Raw genomic sequence first — 14,252 nt, 5'->3', positions numbered from 1 at the left:
CGGTGTGTGTTTATGTTTTGTTTCAGAGACGTGAGCTCTTGGGTCTGATTCAGAGCCAGAACACTGAGATGAGACAGTACACACCTCCGTCTGCTCCACCCAGACTAACCACCACCATGATGATACTCCACCAGGTTTAAACACTCTAAACTCCACACCCTGTTTTCTAAGAGTTTAGTTTGAAACAGAGACACTGAGCATAAACAGCGTGGGGGTCAGGGAGTCCTGCAAAGAGAAATAACAGACAAAAGAACATCTTGTGCAACCCTTGAGATCCAGAAAGGAAAGAGAGAAAGAGTGGGAGAGAGAGAGAGAGAGAGAGAGAGAGAGAGAGAGAGAGAGAGAGAGAGAGAGAGAGGCACCTCTCACATCCCGCCATTGTCCGGCTTCCTCCCTGCTTCAGAACCAGGGTTTCCTCAGTACAGACAAGGCAGCTTCATAAAAACAGCTCATTTTCACACACACACACACACACACACACACACACACACACACACACACACACACACACACACACACACACACACACACACCAGTTTAATGGATTGACCACATGGCATCAAACTCTCATGTTTCTGGGATTCAATATCAAGTTGGACCTGACTTCTCTCACCAACACGGTCCAGCACTGAGGATCACAGGCCACTTAACCCTTTCAGCTGCACATAAACACGTTCCACACACTGATATATGAAGAATCCACTAAAAGGATTTGGTCTCTATTGCATTATAACAATGTGGGTGCAGCTCAGGTCTGTAATGTGACCAGTCTCAGGCAATTACTGTGATTATAGATTAACAGATGCCTCTCTCTCTTACACACACACACACACACACACACACACACACACACACACACACACACACACACACACACACACACACACACACACACACACACACACACACACTCGCTTCACCTTCCATCACAATTTGCTTACCTTGTTTTTCCAGCAGAGGGCGGTGTCACTTAACAGTTTCAGCAGCACAGATCCACTCCGGCGCGACACAAGACACACACCTCTACTAATATTTTGTAAAGCCACTAAAATACATTTTTAAGCTGTTTGACCGTGAAAGCTTTTTAAGGTGTAACGTGCTTCTCATTGCGTATTTCAAGATGACGCCTCGACTGTGGGAAATCCCTACATCGAGCTCTTCTTCTCCAACTTTCACCTGAATTCATATTTATACAGATACAAGATAGAATTTAGGACTAATAACCTTTTCAGCATTTCACAGCTTTTGCAGGTTCCAGTGTCATCAATGTGCTCACAGATCGGAGTGACGTCGCTCAACCCAGGAGGGAGCGCGAGAAGCGTCAAGTTAGCCGGAGGAAGACGGAACGGCCCCGGAAAACAGACAAAGACGCTGGAATAGATCATTGAGTGGGTGGGTGGCTTATTAAATTACTGCGTGAGTCCGTGATAGAAAATATAAAAGCTATTAACGATCGTGACGCCATCGAACAAAAATCGATGTCGTCAAGTAAACGAAGTTGTGATGCCATGTAAACAAACAAGTAACTGATGCCATACCTGTACATCTGAATTAATTCGGTTCCGTTTTGGCTCTTGTAATAATAATTATAGCGCTGATATTAATGATAATAATAACAATGATGATATGTGCCTGCTGTGTGATTGCAATTGATTTATAAATAATGCACACACGCACGCACTTTACATATTCAATGGAAGAAAAAGAGCTTGACATTTATTTTGAAAGTATTAACCGGAACGGGTTTGTTGCGGCGCCAGTGTGAAAGAGGCGCACGATGACAGCAGGAGAGAGAGGGGGGGAGAGAGAGAGAGAGAGAGAGAGCGAGCGCGCGCGGTGGAGCTGGAATGAGCCGAGAGCTAAAATGTGAAGGTGGAATCCGACTGAGCCACATTGCATTGTGAGTGTGTGTGTGTGAGTGTGTGTTTTCTCTCTCTCTGAGCCACAGCTTCACTCTCTCACTCTCTCAGCTCTGATAAAGCCTGGAAACATCCGCGCGTATCTTTGTTTTGCTCGCCTGGTTCCAGCTCCGGTCCCCCTGACTGGAGCGCCGCCGCTGGAGATGCACTGAGCCCCGGGGACGCGTCGCTCTCGCTCCCTGGAAGCTCGCTTTGATTTTTTATTTTTTCTTACTCCACACTTTTCCAGGGGAACCAAAGTGCCCGGTGGAGATCTTCCTGCTTTATGGGATTACATTGTGACGGAGCGGCTTTGGTTGTCGATCGGAACCTTTGGGCATCATGAGTTCCAGTGGTGAGTCCATTCCTGCGCGCTTTATGTCTCCACATGACGCGTAAACACAACACTGCGCCCAGAGTCAGTGAGATCAGAGTGTGTGTGTGTGTGTGTGTGATGTGCAGGTGCAGATGAGAGAACTTAGTGTGGATGAGCTGATTTGAAGTGATCTTATCCTCTGAAATATGCCTTAATAGTCATTTCCATGTGTTTCCCTGAGAGGAGCCCTCTCCCATGTAGGTGTGTGTGACTTCAGTCTAAGTATAGCTGGAGGTCAGAGCAGCATTTGACTTCTCCAACAGCATTTTTGTCATTCTTCATCCCCAATAGCAGCTGTTGCTCTCTGCCTCCCAACATCTTCCTATTGCTCCTTCTGCACTATCTCCCTCTCCTCCTCCTCATTTCTCCTCCTCACCTTCCTCATCTATCTGTCATAACCAACACGCCCCCCCCGGCTGCCTTTTTTAGCGCCTTTGACCTCAGGGGCGAGGACGGGACCGGGACCACCGAGACCACCCAGACCTTCAGCTGTTGTCTCTTCGTAAAAAGCTCCACCTGGCTTCTAGCTCAGCCCGCCTGAGGAGTTCTGAACCCGCTGAGTTGCTTCGGGTGTCGACCCTGAGCCGCGCTGACATCGCGGTGTTGGTCTGGAGGCGGCGGCTGTCATGCTTGTCCCAGAGCGGCTCGGGGGCTCCCGTGATCCTAAGCTGACCTTGCATCAGCTGACTCTGACCCTGATCCTCTGTCAGCTGAATCAGGGCTTTTCCCCCTGTAGGGCTCATCAGCTGTGTGTTCATGTGAGCATGTGCTGCACTGCCTGGGCTTTGTTGTGTATCTGTATCGAGTTGTTCCATCGCTGGTCAGGTCACAAGGCTTGCCCGGATGTCTGGGTTGATGAGATGAGGCACTGTAGCTGGTGGAGGTGCAGCACTGGGATCTCTCCTTACTTCCTTTCATGCCTCTTTGCGCTCAGTGATGCCAGTGGAAGTTGCCAGGTGCTGTGCAAACTGATCAGTCTGTCTGTCAGTCTGTCCTCACTCAGCTGTCCGCCTTGTTTTGTTTTATATTTCCTGGCCGGCCCGTGTCACTGTGCTGTACGTCGCCGGGCTTCAGCTCCGTACAGGAGAGGAGAATATTTAGAATTCTTCTGTTAATCTTAAAAATGCCTTTCTCAGCTGACGGCACAGGGAGACGGGGAGACGAGGAGACGAGGAGGGGCTCAGGCACCATGTGGGCCGCAGCGTGTGTGTGGAGAGACGTGAATGCACACACACATGCGTCAACCTGTGTTAAACCATGTGTAAGCCCCCATTTGTGTGTGTGTCAGTGTTGTCACAGCAGGCAGACGGTGGTGTGTCAGTGTCAGTGATCATGCTTAAGGCATAAAATCACAACACACAGCTGAGAAAAGAACATCTTCTCCTCTCCTCTCCTCTCCTCTCCTCTCCTCTCCTCTCCTCTCCTCTCCTCTCCTCTCCTCTCCTCTCTTCTCTTCTCCTCTCCTCTCCTCTCCTCTTCTCTCCTCCCCTCTCTCCTCCTCTCCCACTCAAACATACACAGCACTTCCCTCCACACTTAACACACTCATGTTATGGGCATGAATGGGCCTGCTGGGCTGTAGTGTGTGTGTGCTGTGGTTTTCTGCTACATTGGGCGTGATAGCCTGGAGGCCATACGTGCACACACACACACACACACAGTAATCACACACAACTCTCCATCGTCTCTCATGGTCAGTGGGTTGTGTGTGTGTGTGTGTGTGTGTGTGTGTGTGTGTGTGTGTGTGTGTCCGGTCAGGCTCTTCTCTGCCTGTGTGAGGCGAGGTGGTGAGCAGGCAGGTTTGCCTCTGACGGGTTGGACCTTCGTTGCCATAGACACGCTTGCATAAGGAAGCACAGGCGTGTGATTATAAATGACAGACAGCAACTTCAGCTACTTAATAAAGCGAGACGTGTATCTGTCCGTCGCCCGGTCCTCTCGTCTGTCTGAGGTGAGACAGGTGATCTACACGTGTGTGTTTCAGGGGAGTGATAAAACACACGTGTTGATCAATACAGTGATGATTGAGCTCGGGGACTTAAGTGGACCTGCAGAGTCATACATCACACACACACACACACACCTGACACCTTATTAATCCTGCTCTCTCCCTGATTCTCTCTCGACCCCATTCCACTTTCCTTCTCCGTCTCTGGCGTCAGTGCGGAGTGTTTTCACGCAAAACACTTTCGAAATGCAATTGCAAAGCGTATTGGGAATGTGAATGTTCTACTTCTCGGTATTCCCACTCGCATTTCTTAACTTTAAAAGCAGAGATTTGAATATGTGCTGGTGTGGAAGTCAGTTGTTATGAGACTGTGATCTCAGATGAGACCAAGAAAGAGACGTTTATGTGAAGCAGCGCGTCGATCACATGGCAGAGGAGCTCAGGAAAGAAGTCTCAGTAACGCAAGAAGCTGGAAAAGGCTTCTGTGCCTCTTAAGTGTTCGTCTATCAACAGCGAGACAATCAATTAGTCTTTTACAAATGCTACAAATGAAGGGGAATTTAGTGCTGTTGCACCTAGAAGTGGGCTCCCTGCAAAGATCACATGCTGAAGAAGACAAGAACAAGAACAAGAACATCCCCAGGGTGTCAGCAACATGAAAAGCTTCTCTATTCAGGCTCCGTTCATGTGACCACCATGAGGAGGAGTCAACCAAGAAGCCATCGCTGTACATCACAAGGCTTCAAAGGACCACCTGGATGTTCCACAAGGCCGGAGGAACAACACTCTGTGGGCACAGGGGACAGAAAGTTCAACCACGAACACCAAAACCTCCTCCCACTGCATGATATAAGGAGAGTCCTGGTTTCCGGGGGGCTCCACTGTTGCCTCAGGGCCTGGACAGCTTGCAGTCACTGAGGGGGAAACAGAGCCAAGAGTTTGTCTTGAAAATTTACCGTCAGCGGAGGAAGTCCAGCACCTGAATGAGAATAGAAGTTGGGTGATGCAAGAAGACAGCAACAAGACTTACAAGTGTAGGAACAGCAGAAGAGAACAGCGCTTAAACCCAACTTGTGTGTCCTGACATGATGATGATGACTTGGATGAAGATCAGGCCGTGTTTGTGTAATTGTGCAGAAAGCCACACAATTCCAAGGAGTGGAAATGGAGTTTACTTAACACAGTAGGGATCGACAATTAGGAATCTGATCCATGCTGGATGTTCTTGGCGTTGTTGCCGTGTTGGTTGTCTTCTTCCTGTTTTATGAGACGCCATTCATCACTCCTGCTGCCAGACGCCTTATAGTTAGGGAGAACAAAGGTGGGAGGCAAAGCGGCCACAGAGCCAAAGCCCAGATGAGGCGTGCATGGATACATGATGCGTCTGTTAAAAGCTACACCAAATCAGACGCACCCTCTCATTCTTCTTCTGCAGCTCTAATTATAACGGGAAAATAAAAAGGCTTTGATTTGAGCTAATTTAGACCTAACTATGTTTAACTTTATTTACAGGATCGACAGCTCATTCATGGGAAAGCTGCTCCTCCATACTGGCGTGTGTGTGAGTGTGTGTGTGTGTGTGTGTGTGTGTGTGTGTGTGTTGTGTCCTCCGTCCTCCAGTTTGTTCCCTGTGTGACCTTGACTCCTCCAAGGATTGAGTGATCCCTCAGGCTTTCAGAGGCAGTTTGACCTCTCTCTCCCTCCATAGAATGACACTATGGCTGCGATACGGCTGGACCCTATCAGCGCTGTGATGAATGATCTTCTCCAAGGTCCTGACACGGAGACAAAGGGACAAAAAGAGACAGAGAGAGAGAGCGAGAGGGCGACACCACACCTGATCATTACATTAGACAGGGATGTGTGTAGTAAACCTCAGTCCTGCTTTTCTGTTCCATTCTGCCTGCAGTGCTTATTTTAAACAATAACATCACCCAAAAGATGAGGAATTGGAGCTGAAGCCCTCTTGTTACGGCACCAAGTGGCTGCAAGTGTCTTTGTCTGGAACAAAGGAAAGTTCCTGAAACACCAAGACACTCTCACCCCTTAATTATTGTGGAAAATGACTTCATACGTCTGGGGAGCAGCTGTGTGGTTTGTAAAGTAACAAAGGCGCCAGACCAGGGATTGCATATTAAAGGCCTTTTTTTTTTACTTTGGTTTCAATTGCTTTTGACATGTTGTTCCTGCTTGCACTCTGCTGACTCCGCAGTCACCCTAAAAACAGAAGCTCAGTGACATTTGGTCAAAACATCGATTTGAAAACCACACAACAGCTGAATGTGTAGAAACCCTGACTCCATTACTCACTATGTTCCACTGAGCCTGACCAGACTTTCATTTGGGCACAGACGTCCATTCTTAAGAAAGTCTCCATTGAAGAATTCCCTTTAATAAATCATTGCAAGTCCTCGTCATCTTAATCTCACTCCTCTCTGATTCGCTCCTCTAGTCTCTCTCTGAATCCTGTATGAATGAGCTCCGGTGTGCTCTCCTCAGGTCTGTGGCAGAAATAGCAGCAGCTTGTGAGTCTCTTGGGGGACCCTGTCAGCGTCTCTGACCCCTGAGCGTCGCGTTCTTATTATCTGTCTGCTACAGGGCTGTATCCTCCCGAGGCTCCTGGCACGACTGTCTTGGAGTGGCTGGATTACACCTGTAGACTGCTTTGGCTATCATTAGAAGAAATGACTCAACACCTCCAGCACGGGAAAGGCTGAATGGTTGTTCTAGAGCTCTTTAATGGGGTTTAGAGCTCGGCCTGCTTTTACAGGATAAGAATGCAGCGATGCCATGAGGTTGAGTTACGTCATGATGTCGCCACAGAGTTCATTGTTAACCTGCATTCTTCTGCGTCGGCTCTCGTGTTAGCAGTTAAATCTGGATTACAGTGTTTAAAACGCACAACATGAGCAGTTACTCAATATTACCTGATTAATAATCCAAACAATCAATAGGTTAATTGATAATCAGAGTGATGGATGATGACAGCTCTGTTTGCCCTGTCGTGGCCTTCCTTCCTCGGTGGCTTTGTTGCTTCTCCTTGTGTCACATGCAGCGCTCGTCTCTCATTGGCTGTTATGTCTGAAAGGGCAGATTCAGATCGTTCAGCCATCGCCAAGTTGAAAGGCGCCGTTCAACTCCATAGAAACCAGCGGGCCTCCCAATCTACAGCTGAGCATGTGTGTGTGTATGTGTGTGTGTGAAGCCCAACACGCCATGCTGCTCCTCTGGTGTCTGCCCGGGACGTGCGGGCACATGTTGGTCATCTTTGCACATTTGTTGTTCCCATGTTGCACTCTGGAGTCCCTAAATGACATCAGATTAGGGACCGTGATGAGATTATAGTGGAGTAGACTGACCTGCTATTTGTGTGTGTGTGTGTGTGTGTGGAGAAGGAACAAACCAAGCAGCATCAGTCCGGGCTGTGCTGAGGCTCACACTGCACAGTATTTTGGAACCGAAGTGGATCTTTGGGCTGTGGAGGCGGAGCAGATGCTGGTATTCAGTGCCAGAGATTTGTTTTGGCCCATTTTCAGAAGGTCACTATTGTAAATAAATGTCCTCTTGTGTTTCCGGTCGGTGTTGGCACAGGCGTGCTTGTTCTGCCATTAGTTCCCATTATCTCTTGTTCACACCTGATGGGATCATTGCTGCTCATTAGGTTTTATAGTAAACAAAGGCTGCCGTCCGCGCTTTGTCTCTCTCTCTCTCTCTCTCTCATACACACATACACACGCAGAGGGTGTGTCATTTTTTTCAACCACTAGCTGGGCACTTATGGAGCTGGGTAGTGAGTCCCAGTGGTGCTGCCAGCGCTGCGAGAGAAACAATGAACTAATAGAGAGTTGAGTGTGGGAGATTGGGAGTGGGAATTAATCAGGTTCACATATTTCCAGTACTCAGACTCCAGGCCTGAGCAGGCACACAAACAAGTACCGCACAGTACGGTGTGTGTATGTGTAACATGTATGTTCTCTGTGGCGCTCCCATGCTCCATGCAGACGCCTCTGTCTCCAGGCATGAGAGGCTGCGAGACGTTTGAGTGCTGCAGCTCCTCTGGGATTCATTCTCTGAAATGGAATCAGTGGCTCTATCACGCCAGAACATACTCTGACTGTTACTCTGACTGAAGCAGCAAAGTCAGCTATTCAGGCAGACAGCGCGGGCCAGCTGGTTACCCTGCTATTACACCCCCTTCCACCCAGCGCAGGACCACTCACATGCTCCTTTAAAGAAGCCGGAGCTAAATCAGGGACTGGAACCAGCTGCTCTGGCACCGTCCCACCATCTAAACCCAATTTCCTTGCTTGTGAATCCTGGAAAATCCATTTTTAGCCCTGATGGAGAGGAGAAGATTTTGTAGAACCTGTAAGAGGTTTTAGATAAACCCATTCTCATCTCATTTAGCTTAATCTTTACTTTATTAGTCATGCTGTTTGTCCCATTGCTCTTAGTGTTAGTTGCCGTCGGTGTTGTGCGAGCAGCGCACGCCTGCCTGACTGTGTGAAATAGCTCTCGGGCTTGCGGGAGTCTGACACGTAAGCTAATGCATAATGAGGTAAGGGGATCCATCCACTTTCTCACTTGACACAGCACAGTGTGTGTATGTGTGTGTGAGTGTGTGTGTGTGCGTGCCAGAGTGTATGTGCGAGTGAGTGGGTGGGGGGTGAGGAATAGAGACAGTGGGAGAGGAAGCCTGGAGCTTACCCGGCTTACATAGGTGTCAGACCTCACAGCTTCTGAGCAAAGTGTTGACAGAGCAACACACTGATCTGATTGTGCGAACAAAGTACAGCCTCGTACTCGCATCACAATCGCCCGGCTTCCACTGATCCACTCAATCTGGAATAGTAGGTTTAAAGTAATACTGCTCCCCTCTGGTTGAAGACACTGCTCCACTCTGTGACCCTGCTGTGATGTTCAGCTGGGGCTCAGGTTCATGTTACACTCAGTTGATGTCTGTAGTAACGACAACAAACAACAGAATTCCAGAGCTCTCCAGGGATTTAAAACCTTAAAAGCCTTTATTTCATTTTCATCAGGCTTTATTTAGGGGATTATTTGATATCCTAGCTTTAAATAAAGGCTGTTTAACTTTAAGTGCCTTGGTTTGTTTTCATTGTTTGATTACTGGAATCCCTCAGTGGGATTTCAAACCGCACCCTGACTGAGCAGCAGCACTTTCTTCATCACAAGAAACCTGACATTTAGAAGATCTGCCCTGTAGTTTGATCCTGTAAGGTTTGTACCTGCTGTGATTGCATCCTTAAAGGGAAACAGCATTTAAGAGAAGAAGCTGAAAGACATCTTGCATTGAAAAACAACACTTATGGGGGGGCAGAGTTTGTAAAGATGTCCTTGTACCTTCAAGTCTAGACGTTGTCACTGTTCCAGAGTGTTTTTGTTCTAACAGTGCGTCTCTCTGTCCTCTGCAGCCCCTTATCACCGCGGCTTGGCGGGCAGCGACCGCAGCTCCGGACCGATCCGGTGCCAGCGTTGTCGGGAGGCGTGCAAAGGAGAGGTGGTGCGAGTCCAGGAGACACACTTTCACGTCAAGTGCTTCACCTGCACCGGTAAGACAGGAACCTGAGGAGCTCCAACACAACACACACACACACAGCGTTACTATGAGCTCACAGGCTCACAGGCGATTGTTGTTAAAGTTACATGAGCTGGAAACTGCGTTCCAGTGGTAAACATCCATCTCGGTCACATTCTTCACCTTCACACACACACACACACACTTACACACACATATATATTGAGGGATTGACCGGCATATAGCAGTCTGTCCTTCATCCATCAGGTAGTGAACACGCTGAGAGTCACTGTGAGGGATCACAGGCGCCTGGCAGGGGACTTAGGATCCCACCAGGTTGGCTCGTTACAGTGGCTGTCATGTCGAGAAGGGATTTCCTCTCTGCTGCACGCTGTGATCTAATGAGACGCTCTGAGCCGCTTCAGGTGAGGACCCCAAGCTGACCCGCTATTGGCTGCAGCGACGGCATAAGCACATAATCCTTTTACAAGAGAGGAACAGTGGGACGCCTTTGTAGTGCAGCGTACTGCAACGCACCCAGAGAGAAATCCCTTGATAAGTGTAGACGTAGGACATCAGCTGCCTCGGGTACAACTGAGGGAACTTACTGTAGTTTACATGCTCATGTACTGAACGCTGAGCTGTTTCTAACCTTAACTTGTTCCCTGAAACGTTTGAGCAGTCAGTCATTGGTTACATTCATTTCAGGACGTAAGGAAAGATAAGTAAGAACAAAGTGAGAAGTAAATGTGTGAATAAGAATAAGAAGCATCATCTGATTCTGAGCTGTGTTTATTGTGCCTGTGTGAGGCTCAAAGCAGTGTGACGTAAAGCAGAGAGGCCCTATGAGAGTCTGAATGAAGAAGAAGAGGAAGGGTTTGAAGAAATGAAGAGAACGTTTGTTTTATTAATATATGAATATATTTAATATACATGTGACAAACACACTGCTGGGTGCAGTCGTGGTCACTTTTGTGTGACCTTTCACCTGCGTCTGATGCTCATTATTCACCTGTTTATTAGCCTTTTCAGCCTTGGCAGAAGTATGAGTGCACAGCATGGTATTGATTATGCTGCAGTGAATATTGGATCACAGTTTAATCAATATTTATACTGTGCGTGTGTGTAATGAAATGATTCAGAGTGGGACTTGTGCTGTGTGTGTGTGTGTGTGTGTGTGTGTGTGTGTGTGTGTGTGTGTGTGTGTGTGTCAGCCCTGTACACACACTTCCTGTGTACACGTGCACGCAGACGGGCACACACACACATGCACAGTCACAGTGGTTGTGAGGGGTTGCTGTGGTAACGGTGTGAAGGGGCACCCGGGCCCTGGTTGGTGGATATTCTCAGCATCTCTATGGTGCCGTCAACCAATCAGACGGCCCCAGAGGGGGGCGCCAGAAAGAGGGGGGGGGGGGGGGGGGGGGGTCGGTGAACACAGGAAGAGAGGAGAAAAGCGAAAAGGGGTGGGGGGGGTCTGTTTGTGTCGCCTAAACATTACATCATCACGTTCATGTAACAACACTCAACTCCACCCACCCAAGGTTCCAGAGAGCTCTCCTCTAACCTGCCCTCCCATGGTGCAATGGGGCAGGATTGTGTGGCCTCCTGACCTGCAGCACCGTGAGGCCCCGCTCATCCAGCACTTCTGCATTGTTGTGGTCCTGCACACACACTTTCTAGCTCTTCTCTCCTGTCTGTGTTTGCGTTGCGGTGGCCGCCTGTGTTTGTTCTCTGAGTGGCTGTGAGCGCTGTATTGGGACGAGACGAACTCTCCCTCCTCCTGCCAGCTTCTTTGGTTGTTTTTGTCTCTCTCGCTCCGTTGCTTTCTCTTTTTCTTTCCCGGTGACGATCGCCGAGGCGTGAAATCAATTTCCCATCTTGGGACCGGGTGACATTGGCATTCAGGGCGTACGATTTGGAGACTAATAGCTCAACGGTATTATGTATTTGTACGCGACTAACCCATTGTCAGCTGCCGGTTGGTGTGTGTTTTTGTTGTGTGTGTGTTTGTGTGTGTGTGTGTGTGTGATTGGGATGTGTTTCAGCATTTGATTCCCGTCTTTTGTTGGACATTCTTTCCAGAGAATCAATGTGTGTGACCGGTTTATTGACCTTGACCAGTGTGCCTCAGTCTATTCTTTCATTTTCACTGCGAGCCTTTGACATGAAATCTTTCCCCTCTTCATCCGTCTGGTTTTCTACGGCCCAACCACAGAGATCTACTGTTAACACACACACACACACGCCCTCTTAAACAAGCATGCAATGACTTTCCACTCAGGGCTACTTTGTGAGCGCACACACACACGCACACACACTCACAGAGCATTCTTAAAACCCAAGCATCCATCTCATCTCTCAGCTCTTCCTCCCTCTCATCCTCACACTTTATCAAACCACATTACCTTCCGGACGCAGCATTATCATCATCATCATCATCATCATCATCATCATCATCATCCCCTCTCTCATGCATTAGTCAGTGGAACAACAGAACACTAATCATGTGCGTTTAACCCCTCATGTGAACCCATTATACACAGCAGCTGATTATAGCGCCCGGACACAAGTCTGTGGAAAACGCCGAAGACGGAGGCGAGCTCGCAGATTTGATGCATCGCTTCCAGACGCAGAGAGGGCGGCTGGCTGGTCGGGGTGGGGGTGGAGGAGGGCTGGGGTGGGTAGAGTCTGTGAATCCCATAGAGCGTCTCGGCGTAGCAGCGTGCGCTCTGGATGATGATGATGTGGTGGTGTTGTGTTACCAGCAGACGGGCTGAATCCTGCATACTGGCCTAATGACATAGTGACCACATTTACTCCGCCTCCCCGAGCATAATTGGCACTCTTGGATTCCAACAGAAACAGCGAAGGCCCGCCGGTGCCACCAGCTCACACACACACACACAGAAAGAGACACACACACGTTCAAATGCTTCATTAGTGCACATTTTCCTTGCACAGATGCAGAAAAACAAATATATAAGTGCAGAGACAGATGCAGACACACACCCACGCCTCTTTCCCAAACTGCTCAGCAGCTTCTAGTGCATATTTATTTTCTGCCACTAAACAGATTCTCGGTATAAAACGCTGCCAAAGACAATAACAGACTTTACACGGACACGTCAGATGAATACTTGACTGCTCTGTTAATGTGCCACTTCCACACGTCGGCGTCTTTGTGTCTTCCTCTGCAGACCCGCTTCAGTCTGTTCGGCCTCCCTTTGGATGCCATTAGCCCCCATCACTCAACCTCTGCGTTAATAACATCAGCCCACTGTAGATAGACGTAGACGGAGGGAGAGACGGGAGGAGGTGGGGGAGAAGAGGAGGTGAAGGAGGAGCACGAGGAACGAAGGGAAACAAAGAAAGAGAGGGGAACGAGAGGTTATGAGGAGAAAGATTGATACATGGCACCGAAAAAAAAAAAAAGTGGGGGGTTACAGGGGAAGGGGAGCTTCCTGTAGCTATAGCAACCGCTGCTACGCTTGTCCAATCACCACGCCAATGGCTGGTTGCTAGGGAGAGATTCCGGCAGAGGGAGAAGGCGGCGAGGCAGGCAGCAGCGCTTTTCCCAGACGACTCGCCACGATCCAGGATAGATGACAGGGATAATCCCCCTGCTTGTCTCTCTCAAGCGTTGCCGTCCTGGGAGATTCAAACACACACATGCACACACACATACACATACATAGACGCCCTGCCTTTTGTCTTTAAGTGTATGAATCTGTGTGTGTATGGCTCTGCTGGCTCTGAAGGACTGATTTCTGAATGATAAAGAGGATCATTAAGCAGCAACCCCTGGAGTGCTGGACAAACACACGTACACACACACACACACACACACACACACACGTTATTACACTACAGCTGCACATGTGTGTGTGTGCAGAGATGGCTTTTGTCTCTTCCTCGTTCTAACCTAAGGGGCCTCGTTGCCACGTGGCTTCTTAAACCACATTCAGTCTGCAGCTTTGATCCGATCCCTGGGTTGTTTTCCCCTCAGCTGAGTCTAATACCAGAGGGGTAAAAGCCGAGGGGCCGGGGCAGCAGGACCCGTCCGCCTGTACGGAGGAACTCCACCAGGCAACCATCTGTCTCCATCACCTACCGCAGCCAATTGCCGGGGAAACCCTGTCACTTCTCTACTTTCCCCCCGGCGCTTTCGCCTTTAGCTTGCCTGCCTGCTGTCTCGCATGTCGCCCGCTTCTTGTGACCACGTCTCCCTCTACTTTGTCATACATCCTGTCCCTTTGCCTCCCTGTCACTCTCCTCCTCTGTTTGTCTCCTCTCCTCTTCCTGTCTCTTTCACTGCCTCCTCTCCCTCCCGGTGTTTTGGCTCGACTCGAGAAAACACATTATTTACACTTGAAGTGTTCCCTGTTTCCTCCTGTCAGAGGGGCTCTGATCCGGGGGTGGGGCGGGGCGGTGCGGTGGGGGCGGAGGAGCCGGGGCCCCACGTCGGCGGCACAGATGTGGGGGTGGATA

At 49.1% G+C, this 14,252-nt stretch overlaps 1 protein-coding gene across 2 annotated transcripts in view; it reads left to right on the top strand.

Annotated features, from left to right (window-relative positions):
- Positions 1-1,847: 1,847 nt before the first annotated feature.
- The window catches only part of ablim3 (actin binding LIM protein family, member 3), a 37,008-nt gene continuing 24,603 nt past the window's right edge, over positions 1,848-14,252 (top strand). For both annotated transcript variants that reach the window (XM_076162868.1, XM_076162867.1), the window contains exons 1-2: positions 1,848-2,253; positions 9,658-9,795. In XM_076162868.1, coding sequence (XP_076018983.1) covers positions 2,241-2,253; positions 9,658-9,795 — 151 coding nt within the window. In that variant the 5' untranslated portion in view covers positions 1,848-2,240. The remainder of the gene's footprint in view (positions 2,254-9,657; positions 9,796-14,252) is intronic.

Source organism: Genypterus blacodes, unplaced genomic scaffold, assembly GCF_046128005.1.
Source record: "Genypterus blacodes isolate CSIRO-AG114 ecotype Tasmania unplaced genomic scaffold, CSIRO-AGI_Gbla_v1 ptg000128l_1, whole genome shotgun sequence".
In the NCBI taxonomy this organism is placed as follows: domain Eukaryota; kingdom Metazoa; phylum Chordata; class Actinopteri; order Ophidiiformes; family Ophidiidae; genus Genypterus; species Genypterus blacodes.
The sequence above is the reverse complement of the archived record's forward strand: the minus strand, read 5'-3'. Positions and strand labels throughout refer to the sequence as shown.